Consider the following 27,553-nt stretch of genomic DNA (forward strand, 5'->3'; position numbering starts at 1 on the left):
CGCCATTCAATGTGCTCGGCCGATCATCCACAATCAGTACCCCGTTCCTGTCTTCTCCCCATACCCCCTGACTCCGCTATCATTAAGAGTTCTATCTAACTCTCTCTTGAAAGCATCCAGAGAATTGGCCTCTACTGCCTTCTGAGGCAGAGAATTCCACAGATTTAAAACTCTCCGAGTGAAAAAGTTTTTCCTCATCTCCATTCTAAATGGCCTACCCCTTATTCTTAAACTGTGGCCCCCGATTCTGGACTCCCCCAACATTAGGGACATGTTTCCTGCCTATAGCGTGTCCAATCCCTTAATAATCTTATATGTTTCAATAAGGTCCCCTCTCATCCTTCTATATTCCAGTGTATACAAGCCCAGTCGCTCCAGTCTTTCAACATACGACAGTCCCGCCATTCCGGGAATTAACCTAGTAAACCTATGCTGCACTCCCTCAATAGCAAGAATGTCCTTCCTCAAATTTGGAGACCAAAACTGCACACAATACTCCAGGTGTGGTCTCACCAGGGCCCTGTACAACTGCAGAAGGACCTCTTTGCTTCTATACTCAACTCCTCTTGTCATGAAGGCCAACATGCCATTAGCTTTCTTCACTACCTGCTGTACCGGCATGCTTACTTTCAGTGACGGATGAGCAAGGACACCCAGATCTCTTTGTACTTCCCCTTTTCCTAACTTGATACCATTCAGATAATAATCTGCCTTCCTGTTCTTACCACCAAAGTGGATAACCTCACATTTATCCACATTAAACTACATCTGCCATGCATCTGCCCACTCACACAACCTGTCCAAGTCACCCTGCATCCTCATAGCATCTTCCTCACAGTTCACACTGCCACTCAGCTTTGCATCATCTGCTAATTTGCTAATGTTACTTTTAATCCCTTCATCCAAGTCATTAATGTATATTGTAAATAGCTGCGGTCCCAGCACCGAGCCTTGCGGTACCCCACTAGTCACTGCCTGCCATTCTGAAAGGGACCCGTTAATCCCTACTCTTTGTTTCCTGTCTGCCAACCAATTTTCTATCCATGTCAGTACCCTACCCCCAATACCATGTGCTCTAATTTTGCCCACTAATCTCCTATGTGGGACCTTTATTGAAAGTCCAGGTACACCACATCCACTGGCTCTCCCTTGTCCATTTTCCTAGTTACATCCTCAAACAAAATTCCAGAAGTTTAGTCAAGAATGAATTCCAGAAGTTTAGTAAATCCATGCTGACTCGGAACGATCCTGTTACTGCTATCCAAATGTTCCACAATCTCTTCTTTTATAATTGACTCCAGCATCTTCCCCACCACTGATATCAGGCTAACTGGTCTATATATTACAAGTATATACAAGACAATTGGAGTCCCCTTTGATCGAGGGAGACAGTCCCAGTCTATCAAACCCTCCTTATAACTCGTTCACCTGTCCCAGCAACATCCTCGTGAATCTTTTCTGCGCCCTCTCAAGCCTTTTTGAGCTCCCTCTCTAGACCAACCATATCCAGGTCCAAGAAAAATGCCTTCACATTTTGAACATTTTTACATCTGGAAGGTGTATCCTTTTGGTGTTACAATAAATAAATACAAGCTCCAACTTTTTAAGAAGGTTTCTGCTCTTCCTTTCATGAATGACTCGCACAAATCACGATATCCCTAATAGCATTTGCTATTGTCAGTGCCTGTAGCTTATGTACAGACATCAATGCCTATCCCCAGTTGCCTTCAGTGTTTAAAAAAACTTTCATTTCTTTAGGGCTTTTAGTTAATGAACTTCTTGCTTAATTTCGGCTCTGCTACAATAATCTAATGCAACCAATTTACTCCCACGAACAACGTGATAATGATCAGATAGTCCCTTCCTACGGCCAACACTGATAGTTCCCGATGGTGGCCGCCCAACAAATGGTGTTAGAAAGACCATGCCTTCTTGATCATGACACAGTATGTCAATTCTCTCCTATAAAATGTGCAATTGTGCTACAGTTTTACCTGCCATGTTACATGGAAAAAGATGAATGACAGCCCAGAATCGAGTCATTAACCCCAATTCCTTCAAATCCTGTGTTGCTCCCTGAGACCTTGGCTTCTCCTTACCCCATCAATCCTTTCCTCATTTGTTCATTTATCTAACTTCCCATATGCTCTTGATCTCAACACCACATTGTAACTGCCGCCTGTGTGGATTCTGGTAAATTGCCCATTAAATTTCCAGTGAATACTGGGTATTTCTGCCCCCCCTCCCCCCAATTATGGTTTAGCTTACTCCAAAATCTATGTTTTCACAATCTGAAAGTCTTTTAAATAAATACCTGATTTCGCAGTTATAGTGAAAGAAGCCCCAGCCAGTTCACTCCATTAGGCTACCTCTAATCTCAGAGTTTTGTTAACATTTGTGTAAACCTCTTTAGCACCTTCTTCAGTGCCTTCTAAACCTGATATCACGTTTTCAGCCCCGTACGAATGTGGGAATGTTTGGGAACAACCATAAAATATAAATGGATCTAAAGATCTGCAGTTGTGACTCAAGTGCATTTTTACATCTCCCCTTATCTCCCGTCTGAGTCAATTGAGACCCAGAGTGACATGCATAAGCATTATGTACATATCTCCCCACAGCATTCCTGACCTGATTGGGACCACATTGAAACATACAGAATAGTGAATGGTTTGAATAGAGTGGATGTGGAGAGGATGTTTCCACTAGTGGGAGAGTCTAGGACTAGAGGTCATAGCCTCAGAATTAAAGGACAATCCTTTAGGAAGGAGATGAGGTGTAATTTCTTTAGTCAGAGGGTGGTGAAACTGTGGAATTCTTTGCCACAGAAGGCTGTGGAGGCCATGTCAGTGGATATTTTTAAAGCAGAAATTGACAGATTCTTGATCAGTATGTGTGTCAGGGGTTATGGGGAGAAGGCAAGAGAATGGGGGTTAGAAGGAAGAGATAGATCAACCATGATTGAATGGCGGAGTAGAGTTGATAGACCAAGTGGCCTAATTCTACTCCTATCTTTTATGACATGACCTTATGATCTATCACAAAGCAGAGGTCAGCTGCTTGAAGAAGCTGCCGATCACAAAAACATATTTCATTTCACAAGCAGCCTGAAGAGCAATTCAGTGTTATAGCTCTTAAAGTATGTTGCTTAAAAGGCCATGAATTGTATAGTGCTATTTGTTAAAAACATACTTTATGTATATTAAAAATAAATTGGACTAGATAATAGTTTAAGAAATTTTTTAGTGATACTGCAGCTCAAAAAATAACCATGAATAATAACATAGTTATTATCAACTCCAAAAAAACTTTACCTCCCCCCTCAACTCCAAAAACTTTATCTCCCCCCTCAACTCCAAAAACTCGTAACAAGGACAGAATCCCCCTTGTTCTCACCTTCCACCCCACCAGCCAGCGTATCCAACAAATTATCCGCCAACATTTCCGTCACCCACAACGGGACCCCACCACTGGCCATATCTTCCCATCCCCTCCCCTTTCTGTGTTCCGCAGAGACCGTTCCCTCCGTAACTCCCTGGTCCACTCGTCCCTTCCTACCCAAACCACCCCATCCCCGGGCACTTTCCCCTGCAACCGCACGACATACAACATTTGTCCCTTTACCTCCCCCCTCAACTCCATCCAAGGACTCAAACAGTCTTTCCAGGTGAGATAGAGGTTCACCTGCAACTCCTCCAACCTCATCTATTGCATCCGCTGCTCCAGATGTCAACTTATTTACATCGGCGAAACCAAACGCAGGCTCGGCGATCGCTTCGCTCAACACCTGCGCTCGGTCCGCGTTAACCAATCTGATCTCCCAGTGGCTGAGCACTTCAACTCCCCCTCCCATTCCCAGTCTGACCTTTCTGTCATGGGCCTCCTCCAGTGCCATAGTGAGGCCCACCGGAAATTGGAGGAACAGCACCTCATATTTCGCCTGGGCAGCTTGCAGCCCAGTGGTATGAACATTGACTTCTCCAACTTTAGATAGTTCCTCTGTCCCTCTCTTCCCCTCCCCCTTCCCAGATCTCCCTCTATATTCCTCTCCACCTATATCCTTCCTTTGTCCCGCCCCCCTGACATCAGTCTGAAGAAGGGTCTCGACCCGAAACGTCGCCCATTCCTTCTCTCCTGAGATGCTGCCTGACCTGCTGAGTTACTCCAGCATTTTGTGAATAAATACCTTCGATTTGTACCAGCATCTGCAGTTATTTTCTTATACTATATGAATAATAACATTATCATTATTATGTTCAGAATTGGAACCATAAATTGAACATTTATTTTGCAAAATAATCTTCAATTGTAGTTTGCTTTTGCTTGCAGATAACTTATTGATCTGAATGAACAGGGAGACAATTTTTAACAGAGCACCAGAATTTGCTGTTATGGAGTCAAAGAATCAGAGCAGTACAGCTCAGAAACCGGTGCTTCAGCCCAGTTTATCCATATGACCAAGTTGCCTACCTGAGCTAGCCGCATTTGCCAGCATTTGGCCCATATCCCTTTCCAATCCAAGTACCTGTCTAAATGCCTTTTTGGAGTTGTAATTGTACCTGCCCCTACTTCTTTGTCTGGCAGCTCTTTCCACTCTCCATTCTCTGTGGAGATTACCCCCTCTAGTCCCTTTCAAACCTTTTCCCTCTTAAATCTATGCCCTCTGGATTTTGGCTCCCGTACCCTGGGGGCTATTTCATCAGTAGAACAGATCCCACGACAATAGTCTACATCTAGTTGCCAACTTACTCACTACATCTCTCAGTCATCACAGCCTCTTCATGAACAGAGCTAACAATTCAACAAGGGATTCCAGTCTTTTTCCTACTGACAGCTACCACCCATTCAGCCCAATGGACTCAGACTGAGTTGAACTCAAGCATCAAAGGTTAACTCTGCTATTAGACACAAGTCTTCCATACCAGCCCCACAGTTCCCAACTATCAATACACAGAACTCGGCGGTTGTTTCGCTCAACATCTTTGATCGGCTTGCCTTAACCAACCTAAACCCCCAGTGGCTCAGCACTTCAACTCCCCCTCCCACTCCCAGTCTGACCTTTCTGTCATGGGCCTCCTCCAGTGTCATAGTGAGGCCCACCGCAAATTAGAGGAACAGCACCTCGTATTTCGCTTGGGCAGCTTACAGCCCAGCGGTATGAACATTGACTTCTCTAACTTTAGATAGTTCCTCTGTCCCTCTCTTCCCCTCCCCCTTCCCAGTTCTCACACTGTCTTCCTGTCTCCAACTACATCCTTTCTTTGTCCCGCCCCCCATGACATCAGTCTGAAGGGTCTCGACCCAAAACGTCACCCTTTCCTTCTCTCCTGAGATGCTGCCTGACCCGCTGAGTTACTCCAGCTTTTTGTGATACCTTCAATACACAAAATTACATCACATTTACATAACATAAAATTAGCTGTCGGTTCCCAATGGCTCCATGCTGACGTTTATGCTTCATGTTCCTTATTCCAATCATCCTGGATTAATAAATTTCGCCTGAATTCCCCGCTGCATTTATTGGTGCCATCTTGTATTTCCACATCCCATCCAGCGATACCAATCCAGGCACTTCTGCAAAGGGGCATCAATTATCTCCACCACATCAGTGCCCTGATTCCATCTTCCCAGGACCTCTCAGCACTGCAGGATAAGATGGGAAGTGTGACCCCAGCAATCAGGTAACCTCTCAAATGTTGTGGTAGCAGGAACACAGCCTAAATGGTCATTGGAACAACTCTTTCATTTGTGTTTCATGGTGCAGATCAATTTCAAGGCCTCCTAGCCTTTGCAGTTTAACCTTCAGATACAGCGTGGAAACAGGCCCTTCAGCCCACCAATGCCATGCCTACCATCGATGACACGTTTATACTAGTTCTGTTATCCCTCTTTCTCATCCACTCCCAACATATTGGGAGCAACTTTCTTTTTTAAAGAGGCCAATTAACCTACAAACCCACACGTCTTTGGGATGTGGAAGAAAACTGAAGCACCTGTAGGAAACCCATGCGGTCACAAGGAAAATGTGCAAACTCCACACAGACAGCAGCCAAGGTCAGGACTTAGCCTAGGTCTCTGGCGTTGTGAGGCAGCAGCTCTACCAGCTGCACCACTGCGATTGTTTCTATCTACAATCTGGAAGATATGACACAGAACATGTGCAGTAAGGAGCACAATGCCAAATGATGAAGTTTTTAAATGGAACCTCCCAACGGATGACTAATTTAATCCAAAAAGGAAAATACATTCCAAAAGCTTATGTTCAATCCCTGAGAGGAGCGAATTAGCCAGCTCTATAATCCTGCAATTGTGCTGTAGGATCCGAAAGATGACAGAAGCAGGCAGGCTCAAGGGGTGGCAATTACAGAGAGCGCAGGTTTATGGAGGGAAGATGTCCCAGCTACTCAGTAAAACGAGATGAGGGGAAGTTAAGTGCTGAACACCAGTTTTATATGTACCGGAGTTGCAAGAATAAATACATCCAGAGAGTAACAGCATCGAAAAAGACCCATCATATATACCATTCCTGTACTGACCATCAGGCAATCGTCTGCTCTAAACCTACACTAATCACTTTTCCTCTTGCATCTCCAACAACTAATCCAGCCCCCTTCCCAATTCTCCTTCCACTCGCTATATAACATTATATTCTAAATTATATTAGAAAATTAATGAGCCAAACATTGATACAAACATCTTTCATATGTGGAAGAAAACCAGGTCTCCACAGCCCCGGCACCCAAGGTCAGTGTTAAAACAAGTCTCCAAAGCCAGAGAGAAGCAGCACCAATCTTGATGCCACAGTGCTGCCCTGACATTCGCATTGATTTAAACTTCTGCAAGTTTTCCAAAATCAATTTCACATTATACTGTTCACTCAGTGGATTTCCTATCAAATATTTATGAGTCTCGCTTTCTGAAGCATTCTGGATAATTACTTGGATAATCACTAATAAAATCTAATTCTTCAACAAAAACATTCGTGTCAGTGATGCAGAACTTTCTGACTTGCATGCGGATGAAAGGCGATTTTCAACTTCTGACAAATTCCCCACCTCAAGCACATGCATTTTAATTTCATCTTCATCCACGATTCGTTCCCCTCCCTTAACATACTTGAATTTTTGCTAACAGTAAGAAAAAGAACAGATATTTTCTACTTTCCAAATAGTTTTTGAAGATGGCACAAAATATCAACAACAAAAAAACAAATTATCAATTTATTTTGGACCGCTCAGCCTAATTATGTCATCATTTGACATTCCAATACCAAGTATTGAACTTGCTCATGGCTGTGCCAGTTTTAATTTGAGGCATGTCTGCCACACTATGGTTTTACGACTGTGAAATCTTAACTCATTTACAACAAAATCAGTGCATGGGAATCGGTAAAGATTTTCTCTGGACAGGGGGTCTCTTGTAGACCACAATTAAGCCGTAGATCTACCATGGGCACGGGGAATTGCTATTCTTCCTGCTTCATAAAAATAAGTAATTTGGGAACACTTTACTCCTCATCAGCTGCTTCTGGGATCACTGGTTAAGGAACATTGTCAGAAAGTCATACAGTCTGGAAACAGGCCCTGTGGTCCAACTTGTCTCACCTACACTAGTCCCACTTGCCTGCATTTGACTTACGGCCCTCTAAACCTGTCCTATCCATGTACCTGTCTAATTGTTTCTTGAACGTTGGCCCATATTGAACAACATGGATCATGCTCCACAACATCAGCACAAGCACCAGCCTGTGAGACCATGCTGATTTTGTCCAACAGTCTATTCTTAACATTATGGGAACATCAACATCATTAGAACTTATTGCTACATTGAGGGAAACACAGACCAGTGATTTAGTGAGAAAGAAATAGGTCGATAAGTTGCTGGAGCTGGATTAAGTAGAAATGGGAGCAGACTAGATGGGGCAAAAACACCACACCTACCATCTGAATGTTGTTTGAACTAAAGCTGCCATTGCTTTCCCTTAAATTAATATGTGGCGTCTTTAATTCGCCTGGAGAAGAGCTACAGGTATTCACAAAGGAGACACAGAGAAACACACAATAGTGCAAGAGATATGGCCAGTTGTGCCTTTCACTATTTTCAGCAGTGCACATCAGATCACAACACATAACTCATGTACCAGAGAGCACAATGGCTCTATGGGAAACACCAATGCTGGTTGACACCTTCCATTGCACCTGCCACATCTTCAGTGGGCACCACAGTGGTACAGCTGGTAGAGCTGCTGCCCCACAGTGTTACAGACTGGGTTCAATCCTGACCTTGGTTACTGTCTGTGTGGAGTTTGCATGTTCTCCCTGTGACTGCATGGGGTTCCTCCAGGTGACCAGTTTCCTCCCACATCCCAGAGACATGTGAGTTTGCAGGTTTATTGACCTCTGTAAGACTGCCCCAAGTGTGTAGGCAGTGGATGCTAAACGTAGAACTAGTCTGAGCGGGTGATGGACAGCATGGACTCGATGGGCCAAAGGGCTTGTTTCCATGTCATATCTCTAAATTAAATTAAACTAAGTGCTGGAAATTCTCAAAGCCAAAATTCCTTGCTCAATCTGCATTAAAAATAAGTGCTCATTTATCTCAGTGCATTAGTCCTGGTTGTGCACATATTACAGCCATGAAGGTCTACAGGTCAAACACTCTCAGTTCCATAATTTATTCATTTTCTATGAAGGTCTGTGGGATGATATTAATTGGCATGATAATAGTATGACTTTGTCTTCACTTAACCCACCCAGTTAACTCAGTTGTAGTAGATCCAATGTGAAACCTGTGTCTACTACCTCCCTTTGCATTGCCTGATCATCCTTGCAATCTATCCAATTAAACAAACACCACACATTCGGGCAGAAAACATTTCTACACTATTTATTGTTAACTGCTTGATGCAACATCAAAACAATAATCATTTTCATTTACTTCGATAAGGCCAGGAGATGAAAAAATGCGTCTTTCATTCTGACTGTGCATCTGCAAGTTCATCTACAATCCAATAAAACTTTAAACAAATAAAAACCCAGATTCTACACTCAATTCATATGCATATTGGCAAGATCAAATTTCGGAAGGGAGAGAACTCGTGCTAAATAGTTAATGTCTGTCAACTTTACAAAACCACCAAGCTGGAAGAGATCTATCTCATTGTTCCCAGCTCGGGTCGGAAAAAGAATGAGGCAAAACAGGCAGAAGAGTTGATATGACAGAACAGCATTTACCTTTTTCTCCATGATTGGCGATGACTGGTAACACAGAAAACAGCCACAACAGCATAGCACAGAAAGCAGGACGAGAAGAACACAATTAATTCACACAGTTCAAAGGTCACAAACCAGCAAAACACACAGCCAGCTGGCTCCCAGTCAGGCTGGCCCCACCATCACACACAAAGAAAAAGCAAGCATTGCATAAACAATATTCTACTGCACAATGAACATGAGTGTAGATATGCCAGGTCACAGAACGCTGCTTTAACATAGCAGGACTAATGCTAAAACTTTAAAACTCTTCCTATTTATCATTTTAAAAGTTAATCATAAAATGCAGCATGAAGGTATTCTTTTAGGTATACTATTAAAGGTATATTATTCTTTTATATTCATGAATGCAGGACTTCTGCAGGGAATTTAAGTTAGTAAAATGTTAATGTTACACGATGCAGTGTCGGGTAATTCACCAACATAGCTTCAGTGTGGTTCACTTTCACAGGGCAGAGTAGAAATCTACTTAAACGTTTTGAATCTCTGATAACCAGTAGTGATATTAGTGACAAAATTATGAACATTTTTAACTGGCTAGGATTTTCTTTAATTACTTGGCACATCCACTGGAAGTCAGCATGAATCCAACACCATGAATGCTGTGTGCGGTAGGCACTAGATGCTGGAGTAACTCAGCGGGTCAGGCAGCATCGCTGGAGAGAAGGAATGAATGGGTGACGTTTCGGGTCGAAACCCTTCTTCACACCATGAGTGCTGCTCTCCTGCCTATACCTACTTGGCCCCTGAGATATCAGTCAGGGTGAACTTCCAAACTTTTCATAGATAATTAGGACTGAGTTGAGGAGAAACCTTTTCACCCAGAGAGTTGTGAACTTGTGGAATTCTCTGCCACAGAAGGCAGTGGAGGCCAATTCACTGGATGTTTTCAAGAGAGTGAGATTTAGCTCTTCGGGCTAGCGGAATCAAGGGATATGGGAAAAGGCAGGAACGGGTAACTGATTTTGGGTGATCAGCCATGGCAGTGCTGGCTCGAGGGCTGAATGGCCTACTCCATTATCTGACGTAGTGGCCACCATACCATGGCAAGGGATAAGGCCATTGAAATTCTCCCAGAAGAGGTTCATTTTGCATGCTGATTACACACTTGAATGAATACAACAAGCTCATGATAAGCACAAAAAAATGAATTAACTCAGCAGGTCAGACAGCATCTCTGGAAAAAAAGAATAGGTTACGTTTCGGGTCGAGACACTTCTTCAGACTGAGAGTCGGGGGAAAGGGAAACGAGAGATATAAACCAGCATCTGCAGTTCCTTCCTACACAAGCTAAAGATAGGGTTCGGAAAGGATTGGTAAAATAGGAGGATCGTCAATGCATTATCAGAAACTTTGACACAAACTTAGCACTGATGCTGTACTGATGTGAGCCCCAATTATTTCTAAGATGATACTGACCTATCCAGAAGTTTATGAGCAAATGGAGCCACTGCAACTCATCACACGACCAGATGTCGTGCTTCAATGGTGGAACCACATATCGTATTATTAACTGAAACTATTTGTAGTTAGCAAGTTTGCGAATTCTTAAGTCAACTTGTTGACATAAATCCGAGGTTAATTGGATACTTTAATGAATATGATGCCTATATTCAGGGTTAGGTGCTTAATTGTAACCAAATGTGAAGTCACATTTCAAATGCAATTCCCATTGCTGGGATATTATGCCAACCACTCACATTAATTAAAGTGTGCGTAGGGTGTTTGTGAATCCCTTAAAGAGAGGTACTTGGATTAGTTAAGAGTCTGACTACGTATCTTGCTGTTTAGAGGTAGTTGCACAGTGGCAATTATTCAGATCCTGACGGTCAGAATCTAGCTTAGTTTAGTTTAGAGATACAATGCGGAAACAGGCCCTTCAGCTCACCAAGTCCGCACCGACCAGCAATCCCCACACATCAACACTACTCACACCAGGGACAATTTCACATTTATACCAGGCCAATTAACCTACAAACCTGTGCGTCTTTGGAGTGTGGGAGGAAACTGAAGATCTCGGAGAAAATCCAAGTGGTTACGGGGAGAACGTACAAACTCCGTGAAGACAGCATGCAAAGTCGGGATCAAACCCGGATCTCTGGCGCTGTATGCACTGTCAGGCAGCAACCCTACCGCTGCGCCACCGTACCAGTCAGTGTAGATTTTCAAAGTTCTTCCACTGTGATTCCAGTGGAAGAAAAGCAAACGTCCCCAAAGCTCATGGCGTAGCCAGATACATTTGGGGTGTGGGAATTCACCAGACTTCCAGCGAAACTCCGTTCAAAATCTTGACTTCCCTTGATAAACATTAGTTAATGTTTGCCTTTCCAACAGCAAGCTATCCATTTCCCAATGCAATTTTTCCCGTAAAACTATTTAGAGTTGTTTTAACGTGAATGTTTTCAGAACAAGCTCAACAGACAGCAAACCTTTCTACCTCTCCCGCTAAACCTTTAGCATTATCTGTCACCTGGAGACCACCGGCATTCTGTGGGCTTATTCAACTGCACCTTGTTCTGGATGTTAAATTCACCACAACGCATCAGCATCACCACCTACATTGTAACGAGGCTCGCTCATGCAGATAAGTCAGACTGACACTCACTTTCCTTTCAATTAGATTAATTATATTTCCAAATCAGAATATATCGCTACAGGGGGATCAATTTACAACTCACGATAGTTCCATGATAAAAAAAAGTTTTGCCTGCAGGGAAAGCAGCATATTCTTCCAATTAAATTATGTTTATACTCAAGGGACAATGTGGTACAGATGTTAGGATTATCAATGCTTGAGGTTATGTCCAGTATTCATATCTTAATGTACAGTAAAGGCTGCTCAGCAAAAAACAACCACATTCAATTCTGACAGTCTTTTTCAGGAATTACAATACTGCTAAAATGGCATGATAACAATTTTATAATTACTCTTGGAATATATTCATAATTGTTTAAAATGTGCTTACCCAAAATGCCTGAAACTGACAATTTAGAATTTTAGAAAGCCTGGTTAATGTGATCTAAATATCTCAAGAGTAGAATTTAATTGGTTGCTTCAGGCAGTCGAGTAGAAAATACACATTTAAATTCCATCTCCCCCCTCCCCCATACTTTAAAATCATACTCAATATTAGTAAATACAATAAATAGTGTCAATCAATCATTTAATTTCCCTCACTGTGTTTGCTATTTATTTGTGTATTCACATGTATATTTGCAAACTGTTCTGAAACATATTCCGTCTTGTGGGAAACTAGTTAATTTTTAATTTAATTTTTCAGCTTTCAAAAAGACTCATCAAAAAGTCCAGTAAATAAACCGTTGAAGAACCTGACCTTTCATGAAGGAAACAGGCATTAGGGTTTCACTGACTTAAACATCAGGGACAATCAAATGACACAACAGATGAAGAACAAAGACACCATTTAAAATGGGTTATCTGCATGGATGCAGGAAGAACGGATCACTGAAGATGAAGTTGGGAGTTGAACTTGGGGTGCAGCTCAGGCCAGCAATAGAGGCCAAAATCATACAAAGAAATACAAGTCTGTGCAGGTTGTGTAAATAAGCTGAGCAGCACACGCGTGTGCACACACACACGCGCACACACACAATGGTAGGTGTCTGGAAGCAGATATAAAAGCTATGTTTAAGCAGCATTTAGACAGACACATGAACAGACAGGGAATAGACACAGACCGTGGCAGGCAAATGGGTTTAGTCAGACTGGCATCGTTGTCAGCACACACATGGTATGCCAGAGGGCCAGTTCCTGTAAAGCACTTTTCGATGTACATATCAGCTCAAGAGACCACACATCCTATTCTTCCAACTGCTTTCCAATGTTATTAACTCATGTATTTATTTATATGGACAAACCATCCCCCAAATTTTAACGTAAGCAACAAACAGGAACATTTGTCTAATACCATTCGAGAAAAGTGTGCATCTGCTCACACTACACCAATGCCATTTAAAGGAGCACTTGGTACCCCATCTAAGTAATGTTGTCACTGCTAAACACCGCCCAGTGAAACTCAGGTGTTCATAACTTCATTACAACAGGGCTACAATCATAACCCCAGGATGCTGAAACTGGCGTTACTCTTGTTCCTTTGTGCCAATACCTCAGCTCCTTATTAAAGAAATCAATAAAGGTAGCATTAATTACAGCTGACAGAAGCCTCCTGCCTCCCAAATTTTGATTTGGCCTTGATAATTTGGCACTTACAATCTCCAGCTGCACAATGCAAGTTTCTCAACTAATCTTCCAGCAGACCGTTCACCTTGGCCTCTCCGTATTATATAAAATATTGGCCCCTACTCTCTTGGAGCTGATATCCACACCAGGATCCCACGATTATCCTACAATTCAGGAAATAAATTTCAACTTACAACTTGGGTGTGATTACAAAGTGCTCAAAGGAATACAGGACTGCTTCTACAAAGGGCGGTTGTCTCTCTCAATGACATGTTAATGCCCAAGTGCCAAGATGAAAATCCATTCCTCTATCACACCAAAAATGTCCGTCTAAAGTTCCACTTTGATTTTTGCAGTACAATAGCAAATTTCCTATTTAACACCCGACAGAAAATTTACACTAAAGGCGAGACAATTAACTGACCCAGACAGAATATTGATGTGACTTTCATCGTGACCACTGCTGTTAAACTCTCCAATGACAGTACCATGCACAACGACAGTACAAATTCCTTTACTCACTGGAGCAAAAGGCACTGAAAATAGTAATGCGATAACATCACATTACAAACAAGTGTTTCCGATTCCATTGGGGCTCAATCAGGTAGGCATGGGACTCTTCATGGATCTGTCAGTGCAGCTACAAATATGACTTATATCGATGTTTTTTTAAGCCACCCTGTGCATGCAGTCTACCACCTACAACCTATCACCACACAAACAACTGGCATAACACAAAAGCTTACTTGTTCCTGCCAGTCATTGTTCCGTCTGATTGAGCATTCCCCCCTACTTGGTGCAGTTTGGACCGTTCTATATGTTCCACATAAGTTTGGATCATCTGCAACACAAAATAATTATTTAGTCATAGAAACATAGAAAATAGGTGCAGAAGGAGGTCATTTGGCCCTTCGAGCAGCACCGCCATTCATTGTGATCATGGTTGATCATCCACAATCAGTAACCTGTGCCTGCCTTCTCCCCATATCCCTTGATTCCACTAGCCCCTAGAGCTCTATTTAACTCTCTTTTAAATTCATCCAGTAAATTGGCCTCTACTGCCTTCTGTGGCAGAGAATTCCACAAATTCACAACTCTCTGGGTGAAAATTTTTCTTCTCACCTCAGTTTTAAATGGCCTCCCCTTTATTCTTAGACTGTGTCCCCTGGTTCTGGACTCCCCCAACATTGGGAACATTTTTCCTGCATCTAGCTCGTCCAGTCCTTTTATAATTTTATACGTTTCTATAAGATCCCCTCTCATCCTTCTAAACTCCAGTGAATACAAGCCTAGTCTTTCCAATCTTTCTTCATATAACAGTCCCTCCATCCCAGGGATTAACCCAGTGAACCTAGCTGCACTGCCTCAATAGCAAGGTCGTCCTTCCTCAAATTAGGAGACCAAAACTGTACACAACAATCCAAATGTGGTCTCACCAGAGCCCTATACAATTGCAGCAGGACCTGCTGAGTTACTCCAGCATTTTGTGAATAAATGCAGCAGGACCTCTTTGCTCCTGTACTCAAGTCCTCTTGTTATGAAGGCCAACATGCCATTAGTCGCCCCCAAAAAAAGGAAGGTTCATTCTAATAAACCTACAAATCATTTGTCGAGGACATTATGTGATGCATACACCTCAAGAAATTGGGTGACTTCCTGAAAACAAAACTTTCTCTTGGCTTTTTATTGGTATATTCTGTACACTAATTTATAAAAATATTAGAGGATTCTTGACATTCCACTACCCATTATATTAAATAGCATTGCATCAAGTTCCATTCATCTTTATATTTTAGATCTTGTGCAACAGATCTCACCCCTCTGCATTATGTGATTCAAAAGCTCATGTAAATATGGCTGGACGGTTTGGAAAAAAAAATCTAAAGAATAACATGTTAGAATACAGAATAACTGGAATTAATATTGTGCTCGTCACTCAATCAGTTGTTGAGAAGTACTAGAAAGGAAAATTAAAAGCATGTATCCAGAAATTCAATGCTACATTTTTTATGATACTGTATAATGTTTGCCTTGATGTTCAAGGTTAATTGGCAGCGGGAAACAACCTGCAAAATTGCTAATCTATGCCAGATATATACAGAACATGCTATAAACATTCAGCAGGTCAGGCAGCACCCAGAGAGAGAGAAACAGGGTTAATATTTCAGAGAGGTGACCTGTTATCAGGACTAAGGAAAGTTCGACACCAAACTTGTTTTAAGTTCTCATATCTTCTCATGAATCAGGTCATTTGGTGCATCGTGTCTGTGCCAAGTCTCAGAGAGTTCTCCTCACACTCAAGCCACCACTGAGCCTATTCTCCTTCACATGCTCATCAACTCCCCCCAGTTCCAGTCATCCAGTGACGCTAGGTGCAACTCGTCATATTTTTGAGTGGAATCGGAGTACCCGGGGAAATCCATGTGGACACAGAGAGAATGTGCAAACTCTGCCAGCGGCAATACCGCTTGCACCAATTAGCTGACCTCCTCCACAATAACGTCACATAATTTTTCCCCGTCCATTTGATGGGCAAACAGGTCACAGAAGCAGCACAACACCATCACACGGAGGTGGCAGTCTAGAATGTGCTTCCAGCTCTCTGGTGCAGGATGAAAAGAAAATGGACAGTTAACGTTTCGTGTCAGGGCCCTTCTTCTGGATTGAGAGTGGAGGGGAGATAGCCAGCATAAAAAGGTGGGGCAAAAGCTGGAAAGTGGTAGGTGGATTGAGGTGAGAAGGGATGGATTGGTGGATAGTCTCAGGTGGTGGTGGAGATAGCAATAGAGACTGGAACATGATCGGTTGAGGTAACCAGGGGCTGCAGATGGGAGTGTGGGACCAAGTAAAGGAGGTAGGGTGGGAAGATGGGAATAATGGGGTGGAAGAGACCCGATGAGAAGAGTGTGTGGATGATGGGCTGATGGAGTGGATGGGAAGGGACGGGGTGAGAGGGGGTTGGGTGTTTGAAGGGTTTGTGAGGGAGGATCTCAGTAGATTAGGAGGGAGGCAGAGACAGAGGGGATGCACAGTACCTGAACTAGAGTATTCAATAATCATGCCATCAGGCTGTAGACTACCAGGGGGAATACGAGGTGCTATCCTCAAGTTTGCATTTGGTCTCACCTTAGATGGTCTCACCCTAGTGGTGGTGAGAGGTCAAGACAGACCTCCTCACCTGCATCCAGCGTGCCACCTCTTTATACAGGCTACTTCCCCTCTACTCTCTGTCCAGTTGAAGGGTCTTGACCGGAAACATTGACCGTCCATTTCCCTCCACAGATACTGCCTGTCCCACTGAGATCCTCCAGCAGTTTATTTTTTGTTCCCGACCTCAGCAGCTGTAGTCCCCCATGTCTTCATTTTACTTCCTTTCAATTGTAATGTTTATTTCCAAAGATAGACACCAAATGCTGGAGCAACTCAGCGGATCAGGCAACATCTTTGGAGAAAATGGATAGGTGACGTTTCAGATCAGGACCCTTCTAAACCCAGTTCAAATGAATATCATCATTCTCCCAGTACTGGGAATATAAATCTGGTAAGTAAACTCAACATGAATAGATACGGAGTAAAGCTACATCTACAAATACTTCCAAGGCACGCTAGATATCGATTTTTGATCCCAAGTTCAAGGAACAGCCGATTGCATTTTCTGGTCCTTTTGATGGAATGAGGTCTCGGAGAAGGGGAAGGTATGATGAAAAGTAATTGTCCGTGATAAGGTTGAGGCCATGAGAACATGATGATCGAGCGAGGGCCATGTTAGATTACCCGCGTTCTCTCCACCCCTTGTCTTTCTTTGCATTATAAAATATGTTTTCTTGATTCTGAAGAAATGTCATCATCTTGAAACATCAACTGTTTCTCTCTCCCCAGATGATTTGCTGTGTGTTTATAGCATTTCAATTTCTATTTCACATTGCCAGCACCTGAAGCTTTTATGCTTCCTGCCTTGCTGAGCATAGATTTGGGCAAGTGATCCAGCACCAAACTATAAAGTATTTTAACAAACAAGCAAGGGCCCAAGGATGAAAGGAATCATACCAGAAATCCAGAGAAAGAATTGGGCCTATTCAGCTCCACGAGTCTGATCTGCTGTTCAGAAAGACCCCCTCTGTAAGGCCAGGGCCGAACCGATTTTTGGTTTCATCTCCACTTTCATGATCCCCAAACATCTTTATTCTGCTTTTGCACAAAAATCCACCTCAACTTTGTAAGTATTTAATGACTCACAGTTGCCTGGAGTAGAATATTCCACAGCTCTGAGAGGAAAAAAAATCCCTTCTCTTTTCAATCCTATCTCAAGGCTTTGCCTCTCGGTTCCCTAGCCCCAAGTGTTACATTTCAGAACTTCATAAAGATTAGTGGAGTCGAGAGCACCAACGCTGTCCAGTCCATTTGGGATCTCATTGCTTCACACGTTTCAAAATTTAAAAGAATATGGACCTTATCTTTCTGAATCAAGTTTTTAATAAATGAACAGGAAGGAAATTGGGAAAAATTGACAATTCCAAGGTTAGACTGTCTCTGGAATCTTGTGACTTTGCACGTCGATCTATCCATGTAAATCCAACTAGTACACACAAACCTGGATCACAGAAAAAAAACATTCAAGCCCAAGTAAAGAAATGGCCAGAAAGAAAGAAATATTTACAATTAAAGACACATGTATTGACAGCAGAAACCTACAAGATTATACTTCCTATTTCTGGTGAAGTTATGATCACAACAGGATGCAGGGAGCAGATAATATGTAAATCTACCTCATCACCCACAACAAGGGATTGAAGAGAGTTGGCTGCCACTCTTGCTCCTTCCACATTTTCTAAGCTGCCTCACTGCTGATCCAACTTAGAACACTGAACCAGCAGAAATTCACTCCAACAAAATACCAGGAATATTGGGAATGTTTTCAAAGTATCTTGGGACAACATTGCTTTTCAAGGGTATAAAGCTAGATCTCTACAATCTGAAGCAAAATTAATTAAGTGTTTACTTATCATATGATCAGCTGCAGTGCCAAATATCATTTAATATTCAGGAGTGTAGATCACCCTGATAAGCATAATTAGATACAAAATCGGTACATCAAGAGCGTAAATTTTCTTTCTTTCTTTCTTTTCAAACTTTTTTTATTAAATTTCAAAAAAAATAAGCATAACAGTGATATTGATACATAGGGATCAGGATTACATTAACAACAAATGTAGCCATAATATATAACATATAACATATAACAACTACAGCATGGAAACAGGCCTGTCCGGCCCTACCAGTCCACGCCGACCATTCTCCCTGACCTAGTCTCATCTACCTGCACTCAGACCATAACCCTCCAATCCCCTCCTATCCATATACCTATCCAATTTACTCTTAAATAATAAAATCGAGCCAGCCTCCACCACTTCCACCGGAAGCCCATTCCATACAGCCACAACCCTCTGAGTAAAGAAGTTCCCCCTCATGTTACCCCTAAACCTTTGTCCCTCAATTCTGAAGCTATGTCCCCTTGTTGGAATCTTCCCCACTCTCAAAGGGAAAAGCCTACCCACGTCAACTCTGTCCGTCCCTCTCAAAATTTTAAAAACCTCTATCAAGTCCCCCCTCAACCTTCTACGCTCCAAAGAATAAAGACCCAACCTATTCAACCTCTCTCTGTAGCCTAAGTGCTGAAACCCAGGCAACATTCTAGTAAATCTCCTCTGTACCCTCTCCATTTTGTCGACATCCTTCCTATAATTTGGCGACCAGAACTGCACACCATACTCCAGATTCGGCCTCACCAATGCCCTGTACAATTTCAACATTACATCCCAACTTCTATACTCGATGCTCTGATTTATAAAGGCAAGCATACCAAACGCCTTCTTCACCACCCTATCCACATGAGATTCCACCTTCAGGGAACAATGCACAGTTATTCCCAGATCCCTCTGTTCCACTGCATTCCTCAATTCCCTACCATTTACCCTGTACGTCCTATTTTGATTTGTCCTACCAAAATGCAGCACCTCACACTTATCAGCATTAAACTCCATCTGCCATCTTTCAGCCCACCCTTCCAAAAGGCCCAAGTCTCTCTGTAGACTTTGATATAAATCCAGTTTCAAAATACATATAGGGTATAGACCTCCCAGTCTCTAATTATAGATAAAAGGTTAAAAGAGAACTTATATATATATATATTTTTTAAAGATAAGAAGGAAAAAAAAGAGAAAAAATTCCCCCCCCCCCTAAACTAAAATAAGCAACAAAAAAAAAACAGAATCTGGGCTGCAAAAAAAATATGTCAACAGTTTAGACCCCTGTTTGTCGTTAAATCTGTTCCGCCAAATAAAGGTAAAAAATTATTATAACGGTTGGAGAGGGAACAACTTATATTGTGTGAAAATATTGAATAAAGCTTCCCCAAGTCCTATCAAATTTAATCGAGGGTTCAACAATATCACTCCTAATTTTTTTCTAAATTTAAACATGATATCGTTTCAGAATACCAATGGAGTGTGGTGGGAGGATTAGAGTCTTTCAATTTAAATAAAATAGATCTTCTGGCAATTAATGTAGTAAAAGCGATCAACCGACGGGCTGAAAGGGACAGATGAATAGAATCTATCATTGGTAGCCCAAAAATTGCAGTGATAGGATGAGGTTGTAAATCAATACCTAAAACTACAGAAATAGTATCAAAAATTTATTTCCAATATTTTTCCAAAAGTGGGCAAGACCAAAACAAATTTTCAATTTTAACCATTAAGGTAATCTGATCAAAAAGGCTAGCGACCTGTTATTGAAACACCCAATTTACATTTGTAGAAAAGAATGGAACAAAAACAAAAAAATCGATGGTTTCAACAAAGGACAATTGGTGTCTTTCCTATAAAATTAACATTGAATATGCAACTTTATTCCCATGTGTTTCAACTTAGTGAGGGGTTAGTGGAGTTGCACCTTGAGACAAAACACCAAACTCCACCTCTCAGGTCACCCCACGATGACACTTTGTTACTACCTCAGGCTTGTGCACTGTCCAAAGCCAGCTTCCTTCATGCAAGCACGTTTGCTATGGCTGCATTGACTGTCGGTCTCTTACCTCAGTGTGTCTCAGATGTAAAGCGTTGTATTCCTTTTTCATCTCTGTCTCCCGCTCTTCCAGCCTGGTAACTGTAACGACAGCACAAAGCTGAATGAGACTAGTATTAATTGGATTGGATATAAAGAACGCCATCTAATAAAATCACACAGAATCTAGAAATCAGACGGATTTTAAGAATTAAATTCACGACGGGTGGGAAACAAATGAACAGAAACTGAACTTATTCCTTATAACACCCCTTCAGTTCTGTGACAGCTCCCAGCAAAGGCCCAATCCTTTGCCATTCCCCTCTAACCCTGGAACTTACTACCCTTCGCATGTCGTATAAGAAAATAACTGCAGATGCTGGTACAAATCGAAGATATTTATTCACAAAATGCTGGAGTAACTCAGCAGGTCAGGCAGCATCTCAGGATAGAAGGAATGGGTGACGTTACGGGTCGAGACCCTTCTTCAGACTGATGTCAGGGGGGCGGGACAAAGGAAGGATATAGGTGGAGACAGGAAGATAGAGGGAGATCTGGGAAGGAGGAGGGGAAGGGAGGGACAGAGGAACTATCTAAAGTTACATCACATGTCCATCTACTCCCATTGATTCTTTTGCAATTAACCTACACTAAGGAAATTCACACTAACCAATTAACCTACCAGCACTTCTTTCAAATGTGGGAGGCAACTGGGGCACTGGATGGAATAACAAGGACCAGCACTACCTGACAAGACCAGAGATCACATTGACACCGCCTTGCTGTACCTGTGGAGAAACAGCACTATCTTGCAATGGCAAAGATTTAAAGATCCCTTGGACAAATTACAAAAAAATTTCATCCCGGTCTGCCGAAAAAATAAAACAGGGAAGGTGGCTCAACCGTGGCTAACGAGGGAAATTAGGGAGAGTGTTAAATCCAAGGAAGAGACATGTAAATTGGCCAGAGGAAGCAGCAAAACAGAGGACTGAGAGAAATTTAGAATTCAACAGAGGACGACACAGGGGTTAATTATGAGGGGGGAAATAGAGCATGAAAGAAAACTTGCGGGGAATATAAAAACTGACTGCAAAAGCTTCTCTAGATATGGGAAGAAGAAAAGATTAGTGAAGACAAATGTAGGTCCCTAACAAGTCAGAAACAGGTGAATTTGTAATGGGAGATAAGGAAATGGCAGACGTTAAACAAGTACTTTGGATCTGTCCTCACTAAGGAAGACACAAAGAAACAATCTCCCAGAAATACTAGGGACGGAGGATCTGGAGGGAGGGAGGAACTGAAGGAAATTCACATTAGCAGGAAATGGTGTTGGGTAAACTATTGGGACTGAAGGCAGATAAATCTCCAGGCCTTGATGGTCTGCATCCCAGAGTACTCAAGGAGGAGGCCCTAGAAATCGTGGATGCATTGCTGATCATTTTCCAATGTTCTTTAGACTCTGGATCAGTTCCTGTGGGACTGGAGGGTAGATAATAGAACTCCACTTTAAGAAACGAGGGAGAGAGAAAACAGTGAATTATAGACCAGTTAGCCTGACATCAGTAGTGGGGAAGATGTTTGAGTCGATTATTAAACATGTGCTAGCAGCACATTTGGAAAGCAGTGACAGGATCGGTCAAAGTCAGCATGGATTTATGAAGGGAAAATCATGCTTGACTAATCCTCTGGAATTTTTTGAGGATGTTACAAGTAGAATGGATAAGGGAGAGCCAGTGGATGTGGTGTATCTGGACTTTCAAAAAGCCTTTGCAAAGAGTAGGAATTAATGGGTCCTTTTCAGAATGGCAGGCAGTGACTAGTGGGGTGCCGCAAGGCTCGGTGCGGGAGACCCAGTTTTTTACAATATATATTAACGATTTAGACGAAGGAATTAAATGTAACATCTCCAAGTTTGCAGATGACACAAAGCTGAATGGCAGTGTGAGCTGCGAGGAGGATGCTATGAGGCTGCAGGGTGACTTAGATAGGTCGGGTGAGTGGGCAGATACATGGCAGGTGCAGTATAATGTGGATAAATGTGAGGTTATCCACTTTGGTAGCAAGAAAAAGGCAGATTATTAACTTAATGGTGTCAGATTAGGAAAAGGGGAGGAGCAACAAGACCTAGGTGTCCTTTAGGGAGGCCAACTATAGCACTCCCAAATACGGGGCAAGGTGACGTCACCGCCCTGCGCCCCACCTGACCTCACCCAGCCAGGGGTCACGTGCTCCCGCTCCATCAATGGTGGCCGCCCGGGCTGGGAGGCGGGTTGCTAAGCAACCTCCGTTAGGCAGCGCCTGGGCCTCCAGGCCTACACTGTCCTGACCTACACTGTCCGGAAGGTAGGGACAGATTTTAACCAGCATCTGCAGTTTTTTTCCTACTACACTGTCCGTACCTACACTGTCCAGGCCTACAGCATCCAGGCCCTCAGTGCCCCCCAGGCCTAATACGGGGCAAGGGCGGTCCCGTACTGTACAAGCCAATTTGGCCCAAAATACAGGATGTCCCGGCTAATACGGAACAGTTGGCAACCCTAATGTCCTTGTACATCAGTCACTGAAAGTAAGCATGCAGGTACAGCAGGCAGTGAAGGCATGTTGGCCTTCAATAGCAAGAGGATTTGAGTGTAGGAGCAAGGTGGTCCTATTGCAATTGTACAGGGCCCTGGTGAGACCACACCTGGAGTATTGTTTGCAGTTTTGGTCTTCTAATTTGAGGAAGGATTCTTGCTATTAAGGGAGTGCTGCATAGGTTCACCAGGTTAATTCCCGGGATGGCAGGACTGACATATGATGAAAGAATGGATCGACTGGGCTTATATTCACAGGATTTTAGAAGGATGAGAGGGGATCTTGTAGAAACATATAAAATTCTTAAGGGATTGGACAGGCCAGATGCAGGAAAAATGTTCCCCATGTTGGGGGAGTCCAGAACCAGGGGTCACAGTTTAAGAATAAGGGGTAGGCCATTTAGGACTGAGATGAGGAAAAACATTTTTCAGCCAGCGATTTGTGAATCTGTGGATTTCTCAGCCACAGAAGGCAGTGGAGGCCAATTCACTGGATGTATTCAAGAGAGAGTTAGATATAGCTCTTAGGGCTAACGGGATCAAGGGATACGGGAAGAAAGCAGGATTCTGGATGATCAGCCATGATCATATTGAATGGCGGTGCTGGCTCAAAGGGCTGAATGGCCTACTCCTGCACCTTTTTTCTATGTTTCTATATTTTCTTTGTTTTTAAGTTTCTATTTTTTTATACCACCGTGCCGCACCAAATGTGTGCTTTTCTAAATTTAATTTTCTTTCAAAACAATGAAAATGAAGCACAAGAATAATGTTTTGCCATCTACAGGCAGACAGCAAGTGGCAGTAACAAGTGCAGGGCACATTGCGCGTTTTCCCGAGGCTTAAAGGAGCTCCAATGATCTGCCCTTCCAATAACCCCAAGGTGGTTGGTGCACGACTTTAGCCATTGGAGCTACAGAATAGACCAAACGTAACAATGAGCCCGTTTTGAAAAAGATCTGCATCATGTGATGGATTTATGCTCTCACTGCCTCAAGTTCAGGAAAATTGCTCATTGAAAACGAGTTCCACCATCTCCTAACTCCACCACATGAGGACTCTCCCTGCTGCATCCAAAGACTCAGGGGAAGCTATGGTATGGCATCAACAGCAAAGGAGTAGACAGATTGAACTGGGTGACATTAACGTGATGGATAAACAGCATGGACAGAAATCTTAATGGAAAAAGACTGAGACAGTGGCATTTGCAACAAAATGCATCAGAATGGAGATTATATAACCTAATACAATTTTAATAAAAGGCGATAGTGAATGTTGGGTGGATTTCCATCTGTTATCTGTCAATTAGTATCAAAATGGGCAAAAATCTATACTTTTTTTAAAAAAGTGTCTATCCAGATCACGACCATTCAGAGCTGGGAATTGGTGGTTAGCTCAAAACGAATGCAATGACAGAAAAAGATAGCTACAGTATGTTTGCTGAGCATCTTTGACAAAGCAAAATGGCACAAGTTGCTTCACGGGAGCAGCATTAGGGGCTGAACTACGCAGGATATTAGAAAAGGATGGCAAGTGTTAACAAGTGGAACGAGAGATGGCGCAGTGGAGAGGACTTAGAATCAGGTTTCTAAAGCTAAATGTCGGCAGCAGAAACCAGCGGCAGACCAATTAGATTCAGTGGTGACCACCAGCAGGGAGTTGGAAGCAAATGTCTCGGAAGAGTCTATGGCTGAAACGACACAAATGTGGAGGCTCCAAGGCAATAACTTTAAAACAAGGATGGAATATTTAAAACCATGACATTGCTACTGGGGAAATGGATAGGTCAGTGACCAGAGGAGTAAATGGCAACTAGGTCTTGGAGCAAGTTCGGATGACCTCAACTTTACATAAGTTAAAGCACATGTGCCAAATACAATCGGAAGAGTCAAGGCTGAACACGTCTGACATGGATTAGACTTAGCAGAGGAGCTGAATAGAAAGGAGTCAGGTTGTATTATGGAAATGGACATAGGCAAATTTAGTATTGACTCAGATATGTGGATGAAATTCGAAGGGAGACACAAAATGCTGGAGTAACTCAGCGGGTCAGGCAGCATGTCGGAAGAGAAGGAATGGATGACGTTTCGGGTCGAGACCCTTCTTCAGACTGTTGAAATTCATCGTATGAAGCTACTATCTATAAAATGGAGTTTAGAACAATAACCAAAGCAGCAGCAGATGAAACAAGGCCCCATGACATATTATAAGATAAAGTCAGAATTGGCAGGGAATGGATAATCAATTGGCTCATAATTTATTTTCTTACTAACAACCTCACCTCTGTTATCAGTATTCTAATTTATACCAAGTCCTGTTCACCCATCATGCCTGCACTGCTGATATTAATTGCTTCATTTTAAAATCGCTTCCCTATTTTTTAATTTCTTCCGAATCTCATTCTTGCCTGTCCATAATGTCTTCAAACCTTCATAATCCTCTGTGATATCCATACTCCCATTATCCACATCCAATTATGAATTCTGGCACTGACCCCATTTCCTTCATTCAATGGCTGGTGGCTTCATCTCTCAGGACCACAAACTCTAGAATTACCTCCCTAAACCTTTCTTCCTCTCTAACCAAAAATTAACATTTGGCCACTTTGCACAAATATCTTTTCAAACTTTATTTTTAGACAACAGACAATAGACAATAGGTACAGGAGTAGGCCATTCGGCCCTTCGAGCCAGCACCGCTATTCAATGTGATCATGGCTGATCATCCACAATCAGTATCCCGTTCCTGCCCTCTCCCCATACCCCCTGACTCCGCTATCCTTAAGAGCTCTATCTAGCTCTCTCTTTGGTTTAGAGATACAGGGCCCTCAGCCAACTGAGTTCATGTCGACAAGCGATCCCCATACACTAGCACTATCCTATACATTCGGGACAGTTAACAATTTTACCAAGCCAATTAACCTATAAACCTGTATGTTGAAAGGCTGGAGCGATTGGGCTTGTATACACTGGAATTTAGAAGGATGAGGGGGGATCTTATTGAAACATATAAGATAATTAGGGGATTGGACACATTAGAGGCAGGAAACATGTTCCCAATGTTGGGGGAGTCCAGAACAAGGGGCCACAGTTTAAGAATAAGGGGTAGGCCATTTAGAACGGAGATGAGGAAGAACTTTTTCAGTCAGAGAGTGGTGAAGGTGTGGAATTCTCTGCCTCAGAAGGCAGTGGAGGCCAGTTCGTTGGATGCTTTCAAGAGAGAGCTGGATAGAGCTCTTAAGGATAGCGGAGTGAGGAGGTATGGGGAGAAGGCAGGAACGGGGTACTGATTGAGAGTGATCAGCCATGATCGCATTGAATGGCGGTGCTGGCTCGAAGGGCTGAATGGCCTACTCCTGCACCTATTGTCTATTGTCTATGTCTTTGGAGTGTGGGAGGAAACCAGAGATCCCGGAGAAAACCCAAGCAAATCACGGGGAGAGCGAACAAACTCTGTACAGACAGCACCCGTAGTCAGGGTCAAACCAGGGCACTGTACGGCAGCAACTCCACTGTGCAGAAATGGAGGGTTATGGATCATATTCAGGTAGATGTGATTAGTTTAACTTGCCATCATGTTCAGTGTGGGACAAAGGGCCTGTTCTTGTGCTGGACTGCTCTATGTTTTGTGTTAAATGGTTTGTTGACAAACTTTGTATGATGATAGCTCCTGTGTGGCGCCTTGAAATAATGAACTAAGATCAAGGTTATACATTAATACAAGTTGGAGTTGCCAAGTTAGGATTCTCTTTACAGCCTTCTATTGGAAAACGCATTTAAACTTACACAAAGTGCTAAAGTAACTCAGTGTGTCAAGCAGCATCTCTGAAGAACATGAATTGGTAATGTTTCGGGTTTGGGACTGTTCTTCAGACTGATTGAGCTCAGGGAAAGAAGGGAGGGGTGGGGGGAGGGGGGTAAGAAAGCTAGATGAGAGGAGGGGCTGGACAAAACGTGGCGAGTGATAGATCGATACAGGCGAGAGGGATTTTCCATTTGCAGATGATTGGACAAAGGCCAGAGATGAAGAGACAAAAGGTTTGAGATAAGGATAGAAGAGTTGCAAATTATGCAGCCACAGAAAGGAATGTAGGTGAAAAGGGAGAGAGAGGGAAGAAATGGGTGTGAGTCCAGGTGGGGCACAAGGAAGTGAGGGGAAAGAAAGGGGGAGGGGAAGAATCTCTGGCCTTCATCCAACCATCTGCCTGTAAAGAAACCTTCATCTAAATCCACCCATCACTCGCCATGCTTTGTCCTACCCCTCCTCTCCACCTATATCCACCCATATCCACCTATCACTCGCCATGCTTTGTCCTACCCCTCCTGTCCACCTATATCCACCCATATCCACCTATCACTCGCCATGCTTTGTCCTACCCCTCCTCTCCACCTATATCCACCCATATCCACCTATCACTCGCCATGCTTTGTCCTACCCCTCCTCTCCAC

The 27,553-nt window shown here is 42.8% G+C and overlaps 1 protein-coding gene across 6 annotated transcripts in view; it reads right to left on the reverse strand.

The window, feature by feature from the left end:
• mapk8ip3 (mitogen-activated protein kinase 8 interacting protein 3) overlaps window positions 1-27,553 on the reverse strand; it is a 170,786-nt gene that overhangs the window by 101,160 nt on the left and 42,073 nt on the right. For all 6 annotated transcript variants that reach the window (XM_078418259.1, XM_078418260.1, XM_078418263.1 and 3 more), the window contains 2 exons: window positions 20,567-20,637; window positions 14,220-14,314 (listed from right to left, as the gene is read on the reverse strand). In XM_078418259.1, the coding sequence (XP_078274385.1) occupies window positions 14,220-14,314; window positions 20,567-20,637 (166 nt within the window). The remainder of the gene's footprint in view (window positions 1-14,219; window positions 14,315-20,566; window positions 20,638-27,553) is intronic.

This window comes from Rhinoraja longicauda, chromosome 21, assembly GCF_053455715.1.
Source record: "Rhinoraja longicauda isolate Sanriku21f chromosome 21, sRhiLon1.1, whole genome shotgun sequence".
In the NCBI taxonomy this organism is placed as follows: domain Eukaryota; kingdom Metazoa; phylum Chordata; class Chondrichthyes; order Rajiformes; family Arhynchobatidae; genus Rhinoraja; species Rhinoraja longicauda.